General features: G+C 39.9%; 1 protein-coding gene across 4 annotated transcripts in view; it reads left to right on the top strand.

Moving 5' to 3' along the window:
* Positions 1 to 22,960, top strand: part of LOC122548935 (protein FAM214B) — a 152,330-nt gene that overhangs the window by 83,319 nt on the left and 46,051 nt on the right. For 2 of the 4 annotated variants that reach the window (XM_043687921.1, XM_043687929.1), the window contains exons 3-4: positions 673 to 903; positions 17,438 to 18,475. In XM_043687921.1, the coding sequence (XP_043543856.1) occupies positions 17,573 to 18,475 (903 nt within the window). In that variant the 5' untranslated portion in view covers positions 673 to 903; positions 17,438 to 17,572. Of the gene's footprint in view, positions 1 to 672; positions 904 to 17,135; positions 17,182 to 17,437; positions 18,476 to 22,960 lie in introns of those variants that run through there. The other 2 variants (XM_043687943.1, XM_043687939.1) reach the window with 2 other exon arrangements.

The raw sequence follows: 22,960 nt of genomic DNA, 5'->3' as shown, positions 1-22,960 counted from the left end.
CCATGTTCTTTCCTTTTAGTGGAATATATTCTCCCTGTACTCTATCAAATGTGTATTCCACAGTCAGTATCCATTTTATTTATACTCAAAATCAGCTTCTCTCAATTTGTTAGCCTGATTTTCCACCATATTGATGTCCTTCTCGATTAAAGACTTTAATGCATATGGTCATTATTGCCGAGGTGTTCTTTCTCGTTTAATTTCTCATATTTGACTTGGGTTTATTACCCATTACTAGATCCAACAATACATTTACCCCCATCTGTTTGTTTTAATATTCTGGTTAGTAAAGATTCCTACTTGTTGATCAACTCTTTGTATCTTTTACCTACCATTTATGTCTCGTGAATTTCAAGGTAGTTCAAGTAGACCATAATTGTGTAATTTACTCCATTCTTTAACCTGCCTTCACCACTCTTCCGCAATTAATATTAGGTGACCTGTACATTGCACCTTTATTTTTTCATACATCTGTATGGGTTCTGTGCTGATGGATGCATTCTTCTGTCATTGTTATCTCTAATTCTCTTTTTCCATTTCTATCTTTTCAAAATGTTATATCCTACAATATTAATTCTAAGTTGTAATTTTCTATAGCCATGTCTCAGTAACTTTGTGCATCAAATTGTAATGGAAATAACACACTAATGCAAATTTAATTCATTTTTCCAGTGCTACAGTGTCCTGGAACTAAAGTGAAAACACTTGTGCTTTTGTAAGCAAGTGCATGTTCCAGTGATGGTGGAAGTCACTCTGCAACCAATTGATGTCTCTGGTTGTCAAAATGGAAGATTTACCAGAATAGCTGACCTCCATGCCAAAACCATTTGGAATCTTTTGCACCAAGAAAGGCAAGTGGCACAGCTTATCCCCAGACAAGAAGATCAACAGTACAGTGGAATGGTAGGTTTAACCAACTAATTGAGTATCTTATGCCCAAATCGAAGATTAATGCAAAATAATATCAAATATGCTTCACAGTAAGCAATCGAAGTAACCAGAAATGCTAGGTATATTAGGTGATATGTCCTTGTCCTAATGTTACAACATTTATACTGAAGATGGATCTTCATTGCATGGGGTGATGTAAAGTAGTATTTCAAATCCATTTGAAGTTGGAGTTGTTTGACGATAGTGTGACATCTGATCATATCTTGGAACTACTTTAGTACTGAGTATCTGCCCATTGAAAATTAAACAGCCAGTTGTGTGAATCATGTGTGACAAGCCCTTCTCTATGTGAATGTAGCTGTTGACATCCTTCCTATTCTGATGTTCCTCCACTGTCATCCAGCTCGGTGGGACTGTTCTCACTTGCACACATTCTCAGTCGTTTGATTGCAGTCAAACAAGAACTGGCATTGGAAACAGTCCAGAGAAGATTCGCTCAGCTGATACCAGGTGTGAAGGGACTGTTTGGAGGAGAGATTGAGTAGATTGGACCTGTATTTATTGGATTTTCGAAGAATGACAGGTGATCTTATTAAAATAGTAACATTCTTGGGACTTGACAGGGCAGATGTATAGAACCAGAAAGCATAATCTCGGAACAAGGAGTTGAGAAGAAATTTCTTCTCTGAATCTGTCGAGTTCTTCACTGCAGAGGGCTGTCAAGTATATTCAAGGATGATGGACATTATTAATCAAAAAGGGAATTGAAGATTATCGCAAAAAGGAAGAAAATTGGAAGTGAGGATTATCAGCTCAGCCATGACCTCAATGAGTAGTGGAACAGGCTTGATGGGCTAAATGGCCAATGTCTGCTCCCATATTAATGGTCTTAACGCTACTCTACCTTATCCCATACCATCCGCTCTGATTTCCCTCAAGGATCTATTGAGGTTATTTCATCAACGTGATGTGCCCCAACTCCATCCATCTCCCTCAAGACTGACAAGATAATCTCTTAAGTATTGGTTGCAACCTGGTGAAACACACGATCCCAGGACGAGCTTCGTAACTGATTTGTATTATTGTCAAGACTGCCTACTTCCTCTTCGGTAACATTGCCTGATGTTGCTTTAACCACTCATCTGCAGCTGAAATCCTCATTATGCCTCTACTTTGAAATTTGGTTCAAGGTTAGAGTAGTACTGGAAAAACGCTGCAGGTCAGGCAGCATCCGAGGAGCAGGAAAATCAACGTTTCGGGCAAAAGCCCTTCATCAGCAATGAAACTTGATTGTTCCACTGCAGTTCTCGCTAGTTCTATATATTTCTGCCAGATAATGTGAAGTCCTCAAAATCTCTGCTTCCTTTGCATCAAGTCTAATTTCCCTTAAAATCCTTTGTCACCTGACCTACATTGGCACCCCATGGAGCAAAATTTTGATTTTTGAGTTCTAATTCTTGTTTGTAAATCCCTCCTTAGCCTCACCCTGCCCTATATCTACAATCTCCTCCATCCTTACAACCCACCAAGATATCTATGTTCCTCTAATTCTGGCCTCAATACCCAATTGTTACCTGTTCTACCATTGTGGGGGGAACCCTAATTTTCATACACTCTGAGCTCTCAAATCTCCCCTCTATGCTTCTCATTCTCTTCCTTTTTTTAAAAAAAGGATCTCCTTAAAACCCAAACTTTCACCAGTTTTTTGGTTATATCAACTGATATCTGTTCATGATTGGAACTGTTAGAATTGTTCTTGTGAAATACCTTGGGGCTGTTGATTATGTTTACAGGCTAGATTAATCTAAGTAGTTCTTGTGCTAAATAATTAGTGACATTTTGACAGCTAGGATAGTTTTCACTGATTGCAAATTTCATTCACCAGTGACCATATAAATTGAGCTTTATTCACAGGAACGAAAAGGAGGAATAGGTCCACCACTAATAGCATTGTGCCTTTGATTTATACTGTATATCTCTAACACTTGCCAAATTACAGCTCCACAAACTCCAAATGCATACATCTGTTACCTCTGAACTTAATGACCCCGCTGATATTCTAGCTGGCATTTCACTGAACATGTTCAAAAGTTTTCACACCTACATTGGTGAGTGAAGCACATTTGGGAATCAAAATTATGACTGAGCCTTCAGTTACTTCAGCAATATTCTTCCTGAGTTCCTCCACTTTTCTAACTTGTATTCTTAAACATTTGTGTGGCCAAACTTTCCTTCCAAAACTGCTTTGGGTCTATGTTTCCAATAAGAACAGCTTTGGGACATTTTGATTGTACTATATAAATATGTGGTTGTAATGTGAAGTTTTTCAATTTATTTTGGGAGTCAGATACATAATAGTCTGCATAATTTGCTTTAAACAATTTTGAGGGCTTCGGTCCATTGGCACGTGATCTGGTGCTGCTGTTAATATTGTTTGGTGAGCAGTTCAACTCCGTTTCACTGTTTGTAATTTTTTTGCATTTTTTGTTCTCTGAAATTATATAGACACCTTAAGACACGTAATCATAATCTTTGTTATGGAGCACCAGAAATAGAAGTGATCAGTAAGCCTACTGGAAACAAATTCTAGTTCCTATTTAAATGCAAATGTGGTGGCCCTGATTAATTGAACACTCTTAAGTTGTACAGAAGTATTGCAGTTATCTTTTTATTGCAAATCCTTTTGCATGTGCTCGTACTTTTTCCATATGCAAAGATGATACACTCGGGCCAAAGTCCGTTGGGAAGAGGCCAAAATAGATTAAGCTCGCTTTCGACTTGACTTGCTATCAAATTTCAAGCTGTTGGATGGTCTGTTCTGTCAATTTTCTGAACTCTTGACATTTGGGAAGCACTTCTGATCACTTTGATTAATCCAGTTACAAAAACCTTCTTTTCGCAATTTAATTTGATTCAACTTCTATAAATGACTGAGCAATGTTCTGGATCATTTAACACAGTAAATTATAGTTTAATTGTTATTTTCCCTTTGAGCAAATGGACTTTCTTGCACCTTGGGATGGTTAGATGGTCGTAACTACTTCTTGCAAATCTTTGTTAAATACTTCAGTAATTGCTCGCTGCTCAAATTATATCTAACGATGCCTTCCTAAATTCTGCTTTAAAATAGGAGTCAGTTTTAATATTCTATTGCTATATTGGGTTTATAGCTTCATAGATCCTCTGTCAATCTGTTCGCAAGTTCCTGTGCTTAATCCACTTTTTTTGTTTGCAGATTTTAAATTGTTTTACCTACTTTATTGACTCATTAATTATTTTACAAATTATCTAAAATCTACAAATAGGAAAATCTAAATGAGATCTGAGATTTTCAAAAACAAGATGTTTTTGTTAAAGCTTTGCTTCAAGCTTTGTTTAAATTTCAGGTAAGACAAGTTGACTCTAATTGTTCTTTCTCAGGGCAATACCTTGAACAATCTTCAAAGAGCATGTACAGATATTCTGGCCATCGTTTCGTCGTTTAGAGCGATGCCTGCACAAAAAAATAGTCATCCTGCTCGGTTTAAAATGTCAACAAAGTCTGGATATTAGCTGTGAATCAGTATTAATGGGTACACTCTTCACAGCTATGCCTCTACCAGAGTCCACTTGCTAACCAGTCAGCACTCCTCTTGTGCAGTACAATATTGTTTACCTTTTGCATTGGTATTCTTGCAAATTGTCCCAATATATGTAAGACTAAAATATTATACAATTATACTGTTCCTCAGCAATACTCAAGTTGGGTTTATTATAGACCATTGAAAAATATTTAATGAATGTTGATCAAATTACAGCTAAACTGTAATGTGCCCTGTCAAAAGTAGCAAGCATTGTTTTAAGAGCTGCAAAAGAATTTTACTTATTTTTGAAGACTAATGGCTACTTACTAATTGTCTGTTTTGAATTCTGTTAGCTCTTATTTCTTCCTCCTTTTTTCCCTGATAGACCAAGCAAATATTCCACTTTGATGCTACATGATGTATCATAACTGACTGAGAGTTTCTCTTCCTCTTTCTTGAGGCAAGATCTGATTACCACAGCACTGGGATGAGGAACTCTTATTATTGACTGACCTATTTTAATCTAAGCAGAAATTTACTAGCAGTTAGGTGAGATGACGCTGATAAATTGACCAACACTGATACAGAATTTCAGTGGTCTACGGGTAGAGCAAAATTGAATCTTGAACTGAAAGGTGTATATTTGCTGGAGTCTTGCTTTCACTCTTCGTAACATTGGTCAGGAAGAAATTTGACAGCATATGCAGCAGACTGGATTTTACCAGAAAAAGGGTCATTATGTTCTCTTGCATTCACATTGTTCTTTCCAACATTTGTGGAATTTTTTTTGACGACTTCAGTTGAGGAGCATGGCTTTTTCTTATATATTATACACGTATATCTCTTCTTTTTAAGGCTGCTATTAATTTGTAATGCCAAATATTTGGGCAGTTTCTTTAGTTTGCTTTAAAAAGAATGTCTTACCTACATCATTTTTTTTTTTGAAAAAAGTGAAGTTTATGGGAACATTTCAAAACTTCATTTTGTAACATCTACCCAGAAACTAAATTACATTGAGCATCACGATATTTCTCAAATTTCTATGATGTGAGTCAGCACATTAGACTAGTAGATTTATTTATGGAATGACATCATCAGCTAGGGACAGATGTAGCAGAGATCATGGTGTTATCTGTGTTTGGAAAAAGTAATGCCCTTTTCCTTCACTACAAATTCCATTCTGAAAACGACTGTTTTGTGCAGCTTTTAAAATTTAGTAGAATAGTTTTAATTCTTATGAATATCGTTTCATATGTAATTAATGGAAATTATGACTGAGAAATTGAAAATAGAATACAAGCAATAAATGAATTAATAGTGTTGCAAAACTACATTGTAGTACAGAGCGTCAGAAATGTTTTTTAAATCTTCTTTTATTCAAGTTTGCATTCTCTAAGTTTTGGACTTGTTGGCTGCATTTACTGCCACATAAATGCAGGGAATGTATCGAATAACCATCTCGTTGCATCTGAAATATTGAGCCATGTGAAGTGTACTACCAGTAATATTTTTTAGGGTCCTAATTTTGTGATCTCACTCTGATAGCCTCCTTACCATGGTCAAAGATTGCAGCTTTCACAGAATTAAATTCCAAACATCAGTTGAAGTTCCTGGGATCGCAGCTGCAATTTGTTTTTGATCCCATTCTCTAGATGCCCAGCCCCTGACTCATCACTGCCTCCCTGTCCTTCGCTGCCCTGGTTTCTCTCTCTTTCTGTTTCCCTCAAGATTTAGAAAACAGGGCAGCGAGGCGTCACGAATGGGAAGTGAATGAAGTAACAAGAGAGTGGCGAGTGAAGTGGTGAACGAACCAGGTGATGGTGCGAGTGGTTGCACAACCATAACGTCAGTTGTACGTACATGGACATAACAGTGGAGTCAGTGCACACATCCCATTTTTAACAAGCAATAATGAACCAAAAACACCCAGCTCCTGTTCCAGTCATTCTTCTGCAGAGAATCGAAGTGTCCTTTTGGCTTCGATGGTGTCATGTCCTATTTGATTATGGGATACTAGTCCAAAACTAGTACAAGACATTCATGGTAGAGATCACCAGATTTTATTGTATAATTTTATGTGCAATCTTCCTTGCTCTATTCTCAGGTTATTCAAATGAAGATTTATCTCAAACACCTTCTTTAATTCACTTCTATTTCCAGCCTTCCATTTCACACATAATCTTCAGATCATAAAACTACAAGCTTCATCTAGCTACCATTCACTCATTTGATTTTACCATGTTTTTTCTCTTGGTCTGTTCAGATTTTGGGCTGTATTTTATGCCTCCCCTACCCAAATTGGGGACGGAGTATGGGAGGAGCTCTAAAAATACTGTAAAATTCCCAATTGTCTCAACCCCCATTGAATTTATACTGATGTTTCATGGCATTGGACCACCTGAGTCAATTGAGACCATTAAATGGGCAATTAATGTTACTTAAGGGTCTCATTCTACTATTGCCATTTAAAATGCAACAGGAAAGGTCCATCCAGTGGCCAGGCAGGAAATTCTCCCTCTGTGTTACTGATAGACAGGATTGTGTGCTTTGGTATGGGCTTTCTTGGTCCATGGGAGACTCCTGCCCAAGGTTTACCTTTTCCCAGCCCCCTTCTCAAGTTGTCTTTCTACCGTGGCGCCTCGAATCACAGACTTTTGCAGAAGCTGCCCACTTGGTATTTGGCAAGGTGAACAGAAGCTCGAACCCTGATCTAACACCACACGCGTTAAATTGAAAATCGGAAGGGTAACATTCCTTCCTCCACTCTATTGAAGGCCACTGGCCACAGAGCGACTGGGGCACCCTCACCATGATTTTTTCATTCATCCCACTGACTTTTTGCAGACAGGATGTTGTTGGACAAGGTGTCTGATAACCTGTAGAGTTCAGTCTTTGTCCTGTGCTAGAAGATATTTAGATGCTGTTTTAAAAAAAAATACAGCAGTGATGTCCTAGGACTCTTAAGACCTTCTGTTGTGATCCCTATTCCAAACTGAGAATGGAATTGGCAAGCTCCTAAGATGTTTTGGACATCTGACTCACTTCACATAGTGATTACGTTTGTGATATTATGTCATGGACGTTGTATTATGAAATGCTTTATTGCAGTCTTCGCCAGTTTTTGGCTTGTTGAAAATATTCTTCAGTAACTTTGGACAGAAATTAATTAATGTTACTTTTTCTTGGCATTCTCATTTTTCCATGATTCAAGACTCCGATATGCTTGAGACATCATCATGGAATCCTACTTCACTACACCTCAGTCAAATCACTAAAGATCTTGAAGTAGTTTAGGGACGGTTATTCACTTAAAGTAATTGCTGATATGAAACCAGAAACAATTCACTTAAAAGCCTTGAGAGTGAGTGAGTTTTTGACAGGTATCACTTCCATTTTGTCATAGGTGAAAAACTGGCACTTGCGCATTGGCCTCTTGTTACATACCTGTCACTATTTCTTAATCAAAATCAAGGCCAGTGTTCTTGCTCTACTGAGTCTTGAAGACTGTAAACTACCTAGGTGGAAAATGAGGCCCTGCTCCAGCTTGTGTTCAGTTCCAGTGAATCATTGCAATGACCCTAAAACAAATGTTAGCACAACAGCTGCTCCAACTTTCTTCTGCCAATTGACATGCCAACACGTTGACTTCCAGTTCAGAGGTTTCTATTGTTCACAGCTTGGAGGTGTGCGCACTGATAAAGAAGTAGTGCGAATGTTGCTGGCAAACAACCTGGCAACGGAGCGGAATGTTAGCTCAGTGGTTAGCACTGCTGCCTCACAGCACCAGGAACCCAGTTTCAATTCCAGCTTCAAGCGACTGTGTGGAGTTTGCACATTCTCCCCACGTCTGCAGGGGTTTCCTCTGAGTGCTCCAATTTCATCCGACAATCCAAAGATGTGCAGGTCAGGTGGATTGGCCATGCCAAATTCCCCATAGTGTGTTAGTTGCATTAGTCAGAGGAAAATGTGTCTGGGTGGATTACTCTTCAGAGGGTCAGTGTGGACTTGGGCCAAATGGCCTGTTTCTATACTGTAGAGAATCTAATCTAATTTAATCAGTACAATGATGTATTGAAAGAGCAAGCAACTGGAAGGTCATGATCAATCTTAGAATCAGTGTGGAAGTGTTCCACAGAGTAGTCGCCCAGTGTCTACTTGGTCTTACCAATGCAGAGAAGACTGCATTCAGTGGGCTCAGATTGGATCTGGGCTAAATAAATTGAACTCCAAAGAATGGCAGTTGAAACCGTTAAACAGCAGACCATGTTCAAAGAAAAGCTATTCCAGGCACAGTTGAAGTATATTTCCTTGAAAGGAGAAACCATTCCAGAGCTCCCTGGATGACTAAAGTAAAAGAAACTATGATAAAGTAAGTATGTTTGTGATAAATAACACAGTTGAGAACCAAGTTGAAAGTGGAAGTTTGAGGTAGGGTAACCAAGCAAGCAAGTGAAATCTGACAGTGAAAAAAGACTGGCAATTAATATGAAAAGGAAATTCAAAGTATCATATCAAGGTGTGTGCTTATGTATTACAGAGACATTGGCCACTGACATTGAGACTGCTGGATGGTGCCTGAGGGCTGAAAAATTATCCAAAATGCCTTATAAAAAATAAGCCCAGCAAATACAGGCTAGTCAGTTTAGTTTTGGTGGTGGGACCAACTACTCACATAGCCAAATACAGGTCATAAAGTCATATAGGACAGAAACAGACCCTTTGGTCCGACCAGTCCATGTCGAACATAATCCCAAACTAAATTAGTTCCACCTACCTGCCCCTGGCCTATATCCCTCCAAACCTTTTCTATTCACGTGTCTATCCAAATGTCTTTTCAATGTTGTAGTTTTACCTACATTGGATTACTGTCTTAAAAAAGGACACTTCTCCTGGTTGTGGGTAGAAGATGGAAGACGGGCATTAACTGAATATTCACTTGGAGAGCCAGTGCTAACACATTTGGATGAAATGCCTCCTTCGCGAAACAATTCTGAGATGATTTTTCTTGAATGGAATTGACTTTACAAAGACATGCAGGCAAATTTTAGAATAATTTAAACATTTAATTGACACAGGAAGGTTCTGAGTAACACTATAGGGTGTTTCTAAAGGTGCTAAAATGGATATCCTTCAAATAATTCAGCATACAAACCATTCTTCACAATTCTGACTAAAGGTCACCTGAAATCTTAACTGTTTTTGCATAAATGCTAGAAAATATGCCAAGCATTTCTGGAATTTTCTGTTCTATTCCAAATAAATTAGGTTCAGTTCTGTTGTTACCATGAAAACTTTGGTAATATATTCTTGATGATAAGATATAAACTGGTCGTAAGGCTATCCAATACGTGATTATTGAGTTGGATAATAACTTGGGAGTGAGTGGACAAGCTGCAGAGGGACATTGACTAGTTGAATCAAAACTTTGTAAAAGATTGTTGAATTGAACCACGCACTGATTTGACCGTCAGTACTGTCTATACTTTTGTACACCATTGGTGGTATTCTAGCGTTGGAGGATTCTAAGATATTAGAGGACTATGGAACATTAATTTTTTTTTTGGTCCATATCCAGTGCAACAACGCAAATTGTGTCCTATTCTGTTGTCATTTCCAGTCCTTAAAATTCTCACTTTGCTGTTCAAATTCCTCCATGACCATGGTACTCTCTATTGCTTTAACCTCCCCCAGCCTCTCTCCTCTAATTTGGTTGTCTTGCATCTGACACCTTGTTCAGTTTCGCCTTGTCATCTGTGCCCTAGGCTAAGTAATTCTTCGCAAACCTTTCCACCCAGTTAACTCCCTCAACTCTTTGAGCTTTGTTGTACTCTTTTCAATTCCTCAGTAAAGCTCTGCTTTAATAACCAAGCTTTTCTTTATGAAATGAAAAAAACTGAAGAACTGCAGGTGCTAGAAATCAGAAACAAAATCATAAATTGCTGAAAAACCTCAGCAGGTCTAGCAGAATCTGTAGGGAGAAAGCATAAATAGCATTTTGGGTCCAATGACCCTTCCTCAGAGCTTTTTCTTATTTATCTATCATGCATTTTATTGCATTTACATCACTTCAAAAATGGACTGTGGGATTGCTGTTACCACCATCAAGAGGTCCTCAGCTCAAATCTGAGTGGGGCGGTACAGTGGCTCAGTGGTTAGTACTGATGCCTCACAGTGCTAGGGACCCGGGTTTGATTCCCACCTCTGGCGACTATCTGTGTGGAGTTTGCACATGCTCCCCGTGTCTGAGTGGGTTTCCTCCGGGTGCTCCAGTTTCCTCCCACAATCTAAAGATGTGCAGGTCAGGTGAATTGGTCGTGCTAAATTGTCCATAGTGTTGGATGCATTAGTTGGGTAAATGTTGGGTAGAGGAATGGGTCTGGGTGGATTACTCTTTAGAGGATCGGTGTGGACTTGTTGGGCCAAATAGCCTGTTTCCAATCTGTAGGGAATCTAATCTACCTTCCTGTATCAACTTCTTTGGCCCTAAAATTATGGGTTTATTGGGCAGTGAGGTGATGGCTTAGTGGTATTATCACTAGACTATTAAGCCAGAAACTCAGCTCATGTTCTGGGAATCGAGGTTTGAGTCCCACCATGGAAAATGGTGGAATTTCAATTCAACAAACAAAAAAATCTGCAATTAAGAACTTACTAACGATCATGAAACAGTTTTCAATCATTGGAAAAACACATCTGCCATCCTCACCAGGTCTGGTCGACGTGTAACTCCAGAGTCATAGCCATAGTTGATTCTCAACTGCCCTCTGAAATGGCTTAGCAAGTCACTCTCTTGTATAAGTTGCTAGAAAATCATCTAAGAGATGAAACCAATAGACCACCTGGCATTGACATAGGCAGCAGGAAAGACAATGGCGGAAGTAGCCCTGCTGATCTTCCTTACTAATGTCTGGTTGCTGGTGCCAAAATTGGGACAGTTGTTTCAGATTAGTCAAGCAAAAGACTAACACAGTCATACTCGCAGAATCATGCCTTGCAGAGACAAGTCCCAGACACCACCATTACTATAACCAAATCTATCCACTGCAAAGGTGGTGATGCAAAAGGAAGGAGTCTCCCTGGAAGTCCTCAAGATTGACTTCAGACCTCATGAAGTCTCATGGTTTCAAGTTAAACATGGACAAGGAAACCTGTTGGTAACTACATATTGTCCTTCCTTTGCTGATGAACCAGTACTCTTTCATGTTGGGGAGGTGACGACCAGGTGGGATTATCGCTAGACTGTCAATGAGAGACTCTGGTAATGCTCTGGGGACCTGGGTTCAAATCCCGCCATGGCAGATGGTGGAATTTTAATTCCATAAGAAAATCTGGAATCAAGCTTCTAATAATGACGATGGCTGGTTGTTGGAAAAAACTGTCTGGTTTGCTAATGCCCTTTAGGGAAGGAAACTGCCATCTTTACTTGGTCTGGCCTACCTGTGAATCCAGACCCACAGCAATGAGGTTGCCGCTTCACTGGCCAGACCAACATTTATTGTCCATCCCAGATAGCAGTTATGTCCTCAACCCATGAATGAATACAAGAAAAACAATTGGAGGAGGCATTAAGTGTGGCAAAGGTGAAAGATGTACTCTTGGTCATCGGGTTGTAAATCACGGAAACATCTTGTGGTCCAAATCATCCAGGCCAACCAAATATCCTCAATTAATCTAGTCTAATTTACCAGCATTTTGGCCCATTTCCCTCTTAAACCCTTCCTATTCATATACCCATTCAGCTGCCTTTTTAATATTGTAATTGTATCTGCCTCCTTCTCTGACAGCTCATTTCCATACATGTGCCACCCTCTGCGTGAAAAAGTTGCCCCTTACGTCCCTTATAAATCTTTCCCCTCTCACCTTACACTATGCCCTTTAGTTTTGTACTCCCTCACTTGATGAAAAGATTTGGGTGGGTACATGAATAGGGATATGGCCCAAAAGATGGCAAATGGGGCTAGGTTAGACTGGGATGTCTGGATGAGTGTGGATGAGTTGGACTGAAGGTGTGTTTCTGTGCTGTATGACTCTTTTTAAGTGCAAGTAAATTTCTCACCACATAAAAATCGGGCAATAACCAATTCTAATAAAAGACAACATAACCACTGCGAGAAAGAGGGGACTGCAGATGCTGGAGATCAGAGTCAAAAGGTGTGGTGCTGGAAAAGCACAGCTGGTCAGGTGGCATCAGAGGAGCAGGAGAGTCGACGTTTCAAGCATAATCTCTTCATTAGGAATGAAGTGGGGGGACCAAGAGGGTTGAGAGATGATTTGAGGTCACTAGGACTGAGGGGAAGATAGCTGGGAATGTGATAGGTAGTGAAGGTGGGGTGTAATAGTGGTAGGGTGGAGTGGGAAGGGAGATGAACATGTAGGACAGTTCAAGAGGGTGGTGCCAAGTTGGTGGGGGCAGGGGAAATGAGGAAACTGGTGAAATCCACCTTGGTCCTTTGTGGCTGGAGGGTCCCAAGGCAGAAGATGAGCGTTCTTCCTCCAGGTGCCGGGTAGCTCGAGTTTGGCGGTGGAGGAGGCCAATGACTTGCATGTCCTTAGCAGAGTAGGAGGGGGAGTTGAAGTGTTCAGCCACAGGCCAGTGGGTTAAATGGTGCTTTGAAAGGCTGGTCATGGCATAAATCAACTCTATCTTCCCCACTACTCCAATTTGCCAATCAGACCAACAGATCCACATCAGATGCCATATCACTTTCCCTTCACTCCTCCCTAGAACATCTTGACACCAAGAACAGCTACATAAGAGTCCTACTCATTGACTACAGTTTGGCCTTCAACACTATTATCCCCTCGAGACTGATTACTAAACTTAGTGATCTCTGATTAAACCCCGCTCTCTGCAACTGGATCCTCAGTTTCCTGACCTATGGGCCACAATCAGTGAAGATTGGGGACGATATTTCATCCTCATAACACTCAACACTGTTCCCCCGCAGGGTTGAATACTCAGCCCCCTACTGTACTCACTGTGTACCCATGACTGCATTGCCAAATACCAGACTAATGGCATTTACAAGTTCGCTGATGATGCCACCATAGTTGGTCGAATCTCAGATGATGACAAAACAGGCGGGAGGTGTGAGACCTGGAAAAATGGTGCACTGAGAACAACCGAGCTGTCAATGCCAGCAAAGCCAAGGACCTCATTATTGACTTTCCAGCGGGATGTTACTCGTGCCACCCTACACATTAATAGCACAGAGGGGGAACGAGTGGAGAGTGTCAAGCTCCTCGGAGTGGTCATCCACAACAAGCTTTCTTGGGCTCTTCATGTGGGCTCACTGGTTGCAAATGCTCAAAAACGTCTCTTCTTCCTCAGGCAGCTGAGGAAATTTGGCATGATGGTGAATAGGTGTGCCATCAAGAGCATTCTGTCTGGGTGTATCATTACTTGGTATGGCAACTGTACCATTCAAGATCGGAGACAGTTACAGAGAGTGGTGAATTCGGCCCGGACAATCACAAAGACCAACCACCCATCTATAGAATCCATCTACCAGGCCCGCTGTCAAGAAAAGGCCTCCAGCATTCTCAAAGATCCATCCTAACCTGACAATGTTTTCCTACAACCTCTACCTTTGGGCAGAAGGTACAGAAGCCTGAACACATGCACCAGCCAGTTTCGGAACAGTTTCTACCCTACTGTTGTTAGAATACTGAATGGACTCTCAAACAATTAACGTTCACCTGTACCTGTGTTTTTTGTGTTTGCTGCTGTTTACCTATTATTTACTTATCTATGCTACTTAACTATGTGATCTGCCTGTACTGCTCGCAAGACAAAGCTTTTCACTGTGTTTTGGTACACGTGACAATAAATTCAATTCAATTTTCCACTATCTTCTTGCTCCATAGTTGTTCTAACCCTTATTGAAGATGTGGTTTGTTCAAGATTACATGTTGATTTTATTTTTGACATTGAAAATTACGTTCCCTAAATAGACCATTTTGGAATGATTTACAAATTCTGATCTGTCTCTGTGCAGTTTAATTCCCAGTTCAATCTAATTAAATGGTGGAGCTGGCTCAGCTAGGGATGGGCTGGGTGCAGAATTCCTGTTTTTGTCTACGATGATTTTTAAAGTTTTTAATTAAACCGTTAGACAGAATGAATAGATAATAGTCAGTCTAAAATAGAATTGAAGATTGACAGACTATCTGGCTCTCAAGGTGAGGTGAATCGTAGAAAAGTGCTGAATTCACGCAATGTGGAAACAAAAGTCTCCCTAAATCCTGAATAAGCTCCTCAAGTTTATGAAATTTAGTTTTGGGCTACATAAAAATATGCTGTCTGAAGCACACATTGCATTATTGGTAGAACCACTCGAATGTTTATTGATTGCAATAGTTGGGATTGGGTCAAATGGCTGAGTTTTTAGATTGGACTTTGAAGGTTTTACTTAGCGCATTAATAGAAGTTTGAAGTAGTAATACTGTGTAAAATTCGAGAGTACTTTCTTACAGAGAAGAATAGGTTTGACAGAACACAATCCAGTGCATCAGGAATTCAAAGCTGTTAATAATGGAAACAAATGCATGCAAAAGGAAATTTGATTCATGAGATTTGACATAGTTAATTATGGATGTGAATACACATTTTTCTATTTTTGAAATTTGGGGAACTGTACAGTGCTGAAAAAGAATTAAATTAAAAACAAGATGTATAATGAGACAATACTTGAACCAATATTTTAAAAATAAGACCAGAGTACGATCTAAGTAGACAATATAATTTTCTTCCACGATTTATATATTGTTATGGTGAAAGACCATTTTACTATCCTATCAAAGTTTAAAATAGCCATTAATTTGAGACCATGGTCGGCATGGACTAGTTGGACCGAAGGGTCTGTTTCCATATTGTATGACTCTATCTCCTATGCGTATCAACTAGATGTAGAACTCAACCATTTGGCCCCTGAAAGTGTGGTCTGCCATCAGTAAGTTCATGGCTGATCTAACTGTGGCCTCAACTCCATTTTCTTGTCTACTCCATACTTTTTGATTCCTTTGTCAATCAAGAATTTGTATAACTCAGCATTAAAAATATTCAAAGATCCTTCCTTCACTGCTATCTGAAAAGAAGTTAAAAGACAAACAACCGACTGAGAGGAAAAATATCACCTCAACTCCACTGTAAAAAGGAGTCCCCTTATTTTTAAACCTTTTTCCCTGGTCCCTCTCAGAAATTGAAATATCCCCTCAGTACCATACTGACAAATTGCCACAGGATCTTCCATTTCTCTAAGATGGCTGCTCATTCTTAACTGCAATGGATGCAGGTACAAATTTTTCTCCGAATATTGCCCATTCATCCCAGGAATCTGTGCTTCCTGCTAGTGTGCAGATTCACATTTTCCCAAATTATACTCCATCTGTGAATGTTTTGTGCACTCCCTTATCGCAGACTTTATAAACTCCTTTTATAAACTATTATGTCATCCTCAGTTGACTTTCTGCCTATCTTTATTGTAAACCATTTATTTGGTCTCTTATTCCAAGTCATTCATGTTGATTGTAAACAGCTGAAACCTTGGCATATTTATTGAAATGGTCTCTACCTAAACATAGGTATCTGTACATGATGAATTATTTTGTGAATTTAAAGTGAACTGTATATCGATTAAAATTGATGGTTGCTAATTTTTATTGACTTATTTTCTCTTGTATGGAAAACCTACTTCAGAAGGTTTATCTATTTTCTTTGTGTAATGTCATGTGATGCAGCCACATTCTTGAAGACGAGAACAGCTACTATGGATAAGTCAGTTTGAATAATCTTAACCAAGTGAGCCTGCAGTATTTTAGACATGAATGTTGACTAATAGGCAGGTTGCTTTGCAAATGTAGGCCTGTCAATCAAGATTCAGTCCTTCCCCAACCAGGGCAGGTTTTTCAGAAGGCTGGTTGGAGGGTGAATTGTGTGTTTGGGGTCTTTAACTTAGTAAGCTTTTACCTGATCTTTCTCTGGACACATGTGTCAGATGTGTTTTGCATTTAGCCACACAATCTCCAAGAACTCATAATTTGGAGATGCCGGTGTTAGCAAACAATTAAGGTAACATTAACAAACAATCAAGGTATTTTTCACTGTATAATTTTCAGTTACATCACACTGTAAACTTTTGCTATAAATTCTGTGTCTTACAATCGTGTACTCCGCAACTACCAGATGAAGGAGCAGCTCTCCGAAAGCTAGCGTTTCCAGTTAAACCTGTTGGACTATAACCTGGTGTTATGTGATTTTTAACTCCAAGAACTCAGCAGTTCTCCATCTCTGGTCTCTTATGTATCCTTCAATGTCTTCCTTTCTAATTCTGACAGCTCTGTCTTCAGCCAACTCAATGATAAGCTCTAAAGGTTCCTCCTTTTAAGACTCTCCTTGAAACACCTGTAACTGGCTAAAATTAAATGTTGTCTTCATGCTGTGTTAAATTTTGTCTGGTTATCGTCTTGTGAACCATCTTCAGGTATTAAAAGAGCTCTATAAAAGCAAGCTGTTTTTGGTTGTGTACACATCAGGTGAAAGTGGACTCTGCGCTGGTCCCTGTTGTTGTCTCTTTATTGTGTGTGTGTGTGTGTGTATATATTCATTGTAGTCCATTGGAAATACTTACTCCTTTTCAAAAGTTGGTGGTTCTGAGCATTTCCAGTCTATTTTCTTTTGTAGATCTGAAGACTTGGACAGACCACTGATCAATTTGCAACATAAGAAGTAAGATGAGAATGTAGAAATGTTATTTTTTAAAATGAAGAATTTGGCAAACTAAGTATTTTAAAGTAGCTGGAATCTTAAAGTTTGAAGGACACCATGTTTGTTGATGTCAAACAATAAGGAAAAAAAAAGCCTTTGCTCCAATTGCTGCACAGTTTTAAAGCTTGATGTTTTAATTAATTGTGTTAATTATAAATAGGTAGCTACTGATTTAAAATAAATGATTTATGATTGAGTGATTTTCTTTCGTTCTTAGATGCTGTGCTACAGGAGTGTCCAGAAAGACATCTTTGGTTTAACTTCATGAAGGAGACTTCTCATCGCGACCAACCATAAATACAGTTTCTGCCCTTGCATTTCTACATTTCTGTCGTGTAAAACACAGCAGTCCATGAGGCACATGCATCTGGAGACTTCTCAGAAAGAGCAATCTAAAGACCTACCTCGGCATGCTGCAGGCCATGCAGGTGGCAGCTTTCAAGGTACACCAACAAATGACTATCGCTTGGACTCCAGTGATGTCATCTCAGAACGAGGAGTTTTGGCAGGATACAGTGAAAGTGAGGTTAGGTTTCAAAAAGTGTATCAACTTTCAATATTTTCTCACCTATCTAACGCTTCAAATACTTTGGATCAGAGAAATTGCAAACAGGGTTTTAAAAGAAATTCATCTGAGCAACATCCAGAACTTGAGCTCAACCAGAAAAGAATCCATGTGCACTGTAAAAATTCTGCTACGTTGACTGAAAGTCTAAATGCATCTTACTGTGGAACTGATAATGGCAATCTTTCTGAAAAGGTAGTAGAAAAGACAGGTGACTATATAAATGAACAGGATATTGGTTTCCAGGATGGAGACCCAGTTATGCATGGTTCTGCACAACACTTTTGTCATAGTGGTTTGCATGTTGTTGAACACACAGGCACGGAGGACAGTGTCTTGGTAGAAGATGGAGAGAGAGGTTCACCTGGAGATAAATTAGTACCAACAACACCATCCTCAGACAGTGAGATTCACAATAGTACCAACACTGGACTGTTGTCCTCTGAGAAAACACCATTCTCCTGTGGACAATCAAGTACAGCCTCTGCCAGATGTACAGTTAAACGAAAGCTGCTATCGCCAACAAATGCATCCGGGAAAGAGATGTGCTCAGGGGATGAGAGCCCTCCTGTTGCAAAGAAATGTAGGATTAAGCTAGTTAATTCTATCCCAGTTTCTTGCAGAAGTACTGATGCCAAAGCAGCACCTTTCTGGAATCATCTACTTCCATCCTCAAGAGATGCATCCAAGGTTTGTGTTATCTGCAATATCTTCTCTATTTTTTAAATCCATTTGTTAATGCAATTGAAAAGCTGAGAAAACTGCTTTCTGTTCAAAACTGCCATATGTCTAAATTGTATCCAGTCTCAAGGTTTCCAGAAAATAACTTACCATGACACAAGTGCTTTTGGATCATCTCCAAAGTTAGCCCAATATACGTATCAACTTGGTTTTTGCTGGGTTTCCTCAGTAAATTGTCACTGAGGCATGTGTGCAAGTGTACAGTAGTTTGTCGAATTGTAACTTAGCAATAAAATCGTCTCTTAACTGCAGGCCTCCATATTTTTAGACTAGAAGGAACTCGAGTTATTTTGTTGATCATGTCCTAAATTAAGCAATACTTTAGTTTCATAATGAAATGGCCTCAGCGGGGTAAAAGGGGATAATTTGCTGCTGCCTTGTGAACAAAATATGAAATCTGCATACCTAGATTTCTGTTTAGTAGCTTTCTGCCATCAGAATGGTAAGGATATGTCTTAAAATAAGTTGAGTTTGGGAGAAATAAAGAATAGACAAGTGACTATCTCCAAAGACAGGTGACTGAAAACCTTCATCAACAGATTTCTCAGAATCAAAAAGATTGATAGGGGATTGTTTTGATTTTTTGTTTTTTTTTTGGTCTGGTGTAATAGGGATATTCTTTCTTCCTGGGTACACTTGATGTGGTTAACTTATTAGGTAACGACAAATAATTTGTGACCGTTTGACAAAATATCAACCCTCAAAAGCCACTTTTATAAGAATTTGTTTTGATTACATTGCATCATTTTTAAAAAAAAAACATGTAATACATTGTAACACATACATGGGACTACTCCCCCATTTGTCTCTTAAGAGCATATCACAGTCCAGAGTATCCTGAAGCCAGATTTAAAATGTTTACATGGTTTGAATTTGGGATATATTCTTGTGAAGATGGCCTTTTGCACAGTCTTTTATCTCAGCATCCTCCTCTAGAACCCAATAATTACACACAGTGGTCCAGCTGTAATCTGATGTAAATTTTATATCAATACACTGTACCATTTTAAAGTTTTTAATCCATGTTGACATGAAATCCAGTTTTCCATTAACTCTGTATGACTTGGAGTCATAGGGATGTACAGCACCGAAATAGACTCTTCTGTCCAACCTGTCCTTGCCGACCAGATATCCTAAATTAATCTGGTCCCATTTACCAGCACTTTGACCATATCCCTCTAAAGCCTTCCTATTCATACACCCATCCAGATGCATTTTTAAATGTTGTAATTGTACAGCCTCCACCATTTCCTCTGGCTGCTCATTCCATTCACACACCACCCTTTGCATGAAAAAGTTGCCCCTTAGGTCCCTTTTACATCTTTCCCCTCTCACTCTAAACCTATGCCCTCTAGTTCTAGACTCCCCCAATCCAGAACTTGTATATTCACCCTATCCATGCCCGTCATGATTTTATAATCCTCTGAGTCACCTCAACCTCTGCTCTGGGGAAAAAGCTCCAGCCTATTCAGCCTCTCCCTGTAGCTCAAATCTCCAACCCTGGCAACATCCTTGTAAATCTTTTCTGAACCCCTTTCAAGTTTCATAACATCCTTCCTATAGGAAGGATGTTCAGAATTGCAAACAATATTCCAAAAGTGGCCTAACCAATGTCCTCTACATATGTAATGTGATCTCCCAACTCCTATACTCAATGCTCAGACTAGTAAAGGAAAGCATACCAAACACTGCCTTCACTATCCTATCTACCAGTGCCTCCACTTTCAAGCAACTATGAACCTGCACTTCAAGGTCTCTTTATTCAGCAATACTCCCCAGGTCCTTAGCGTTAAGTGTATAGGTCCTGCTCTGATTTTCTTTTCCAAAATTCAGCACCTCACATTCATCTGAATTAAACTCCATCTGCCACTTCTCAGCCCATTGGCCGAGTTGATCAAGATCCCATTGTACCCTAAGATAACAATATTCTTCACTGTCCATTACACCTCAAATTTTAGTGTCATCCCCAAACTTAGTAACTATACCTCCTGTGTTCACATCCAAATCATTTATATAAATGATGAAAAGTAGTGGACCCATCACTGCTCCTTGTGGCAAAACACTGGTCACAGGCCACCAGTCTGAAAAACAACCCTCCACCACCACCACCCTCCGTCTTCTACCTTTGAGCCAGTTCTGTATCCAAATGGCTAGTTCTTGCTGTATTACTTGCTAACCAGTTTACCATGAGGAACCTTGTCAAATGCCTTTCTGAAGTCTCTATAGATCACATCCACTGCTCTGCCCTCATCAATCCTCTTTGTTACTTCAGAATTCTTGTCTGTAATGTGCTGCTTTTTTTTAATTGTGATCTTCGATCCACAAATTTCCTGCTATTCCAACTCAGTGCATGCTCAGAGACGACTTTGTTATCAATTATATACCGTGTACTGCACATTGTTCCTCTTAGTCACCTTTGAACTTTCCAGAACTATTTGATATGATTGGTAGATAGAAGCATGTGGTGTTAAAGGAAAGGATAGTGTAGCTATGTTGTTGGCTCTGGGATATTAGGCAAAGTATGGTGATTAGACATTTTCTCTCATGAGCCTTTGATAGAATTGTTGCTGTCCTCATTAATAACCTGAACGTAGGTATGGGGAGAACAAATTCAGAAGGATTAAATACATGGCTGTGCATTTTTTTAAAAATGAAGAGGATAATAGCAGACTTAGAGTCATTGAGATGTACAGCATGGAAACAGACCCCTTGGTCCAACCCGTCCATGCTGACCAGATATCCCAACCCAAACTAGTCCCACCTGCCAGCAGCCGGCCCATATCCATCCAAACCATTCCTATTCATATACCCATCCAAATGCCTCTTAAATGTTGCAGTTGTACCAGCCTCCACCACATCCTCTGGCAGCTCATTCCATACACGTACCACCCTGTGCGTGAAAATGTTGCCTCTTAGGTCTCTTTTATATCTTTCCCCTCTCACCCTAAACCTATGCCCTCTAGTTCTGGATTCCCTGACCCCAGGGAAAAAACTTTGTCTGTTTATCCTATCTATGCCCCTCATAATTTTGTAAACCTCTATAAGGTCACCCCTCAGCCTCCGACGATCCAGGGAAAACAGCCCCAGCCTGCTCAGCCACTCCCTGTAGCCCAGATCCTCCAACCCCAGCAACGTCCTTGTAAACCTTTTCTGAACCCTTTCAAGTTTCACAACATCTTTCCGATAGGAAGGAGACCAGAATTGCACGCAATATTCCAACAGTGGCCTAACCAATTTCCTGTACAGCCGCAACATGACCTCCCAACTCCTGTACTCAATACTCTGACCTATAAAGGAAAACATACCAAACGCCTTCTTCACTATCCTATCTACCTGCGACTCCACTTTCAAGGAGCTATGAACCTGCACTCCAAAGTCTCTTTGTTCAGCAACACTGTCTCGGACCTTACCATTAAGCGTATAAGTCCTGCTAAGTTTTGCTTTCCCAAAATGCAGCACCTCGCATTTATCTGAATTAAACTCCATCTGCCACTGCTCAGCCCATTGGCCCATCTGGTCCAGGTCCTGTTTAATCTGAGGTAACCCTCTTTGCTGTCCACTGCACCTCCAATTTTGGTGTCATCTGCAAACTTACTAACTGTACCTCTTATGCTCGCATCCAAATCATTTATGTAAATGACAAAAAGTAGAGGGCCCAGCACCTATCCTTGTGGCACTATACTGGTCACAGGCCTCCAGTCTGAAAAACAATCCTCCACCACCACCCTCTGTCTTCTACCTTTGAGCCAGTTCTGTATCCAAATGGCTAGTTCTTACTGTATTCCATGAGAATCTAACCTTGCTACTCAGTCTCCCATGGGGAACCTTGTCGAATGCCTTACTGAAGTCCATATAGATCACATCTACTGCACTGCCCTCATCAATCTTCTTTGTTACTTCTTCAAAAAACTCAATCAAGTTTGTGAGACATGATTTCCCACGCACAAAGCCATGTTGACTATCCCAAATCAGTTCTTGCCTTTCCAAATACATGTACATCCTGTCCCTCAGGATTCCCTCCAACACCTTGCCCACCACCGAGGTCAGGCTCACCGGTCTATAGTTCCCTGGCTTGTTTTTACCGCCCTTCTTAAACAGTGGCACCACATTTGCCAACCTCCAGTCTTCCGGCACCTCTGCTGGGCCTATTGCTGAGATATTTGTATCATCGATAGTCACAGCTGTCACTTCTCCAGCTTCCCACAGAGTTCTTGTGTATACCTGATCAGGTCCTGGGGATTTATCCACCTTTAACCGTTTCAAGACATCCAGCACTTCCTCCTCTGTAATCTGGACATTTTGCAAGATGTCACCATCTATTTCCCTACAAGTCTATATCTTCCATATCCTTTTTCACAGTAAATACTGATGCAAAATATTCATTTAGTATCTCCCCCATTTTCTGTGGCTCCACACAAAGGCCACCTTGCTGAT

The sequence above is a fragment of the Chiloscyllium plagiosum genome, chromosome 1, assembly GCF_004010195.1.
Source record: "Chiloscyllium plagiosum isolate BGI_BamShark_2017 chromosome 1, ASM401019v2, whole genome shotgun sequence".
NCBI lineage: Eukaryota > Metazoa > Chordata > Chondrichthyes > Orectolobiformes > Hemiscylliidae > Chiloscyllium > Chiloscyllium plagiosum.
This window is presented reverse-complemented; position numbering and strand designations above follow the sequence as displayed.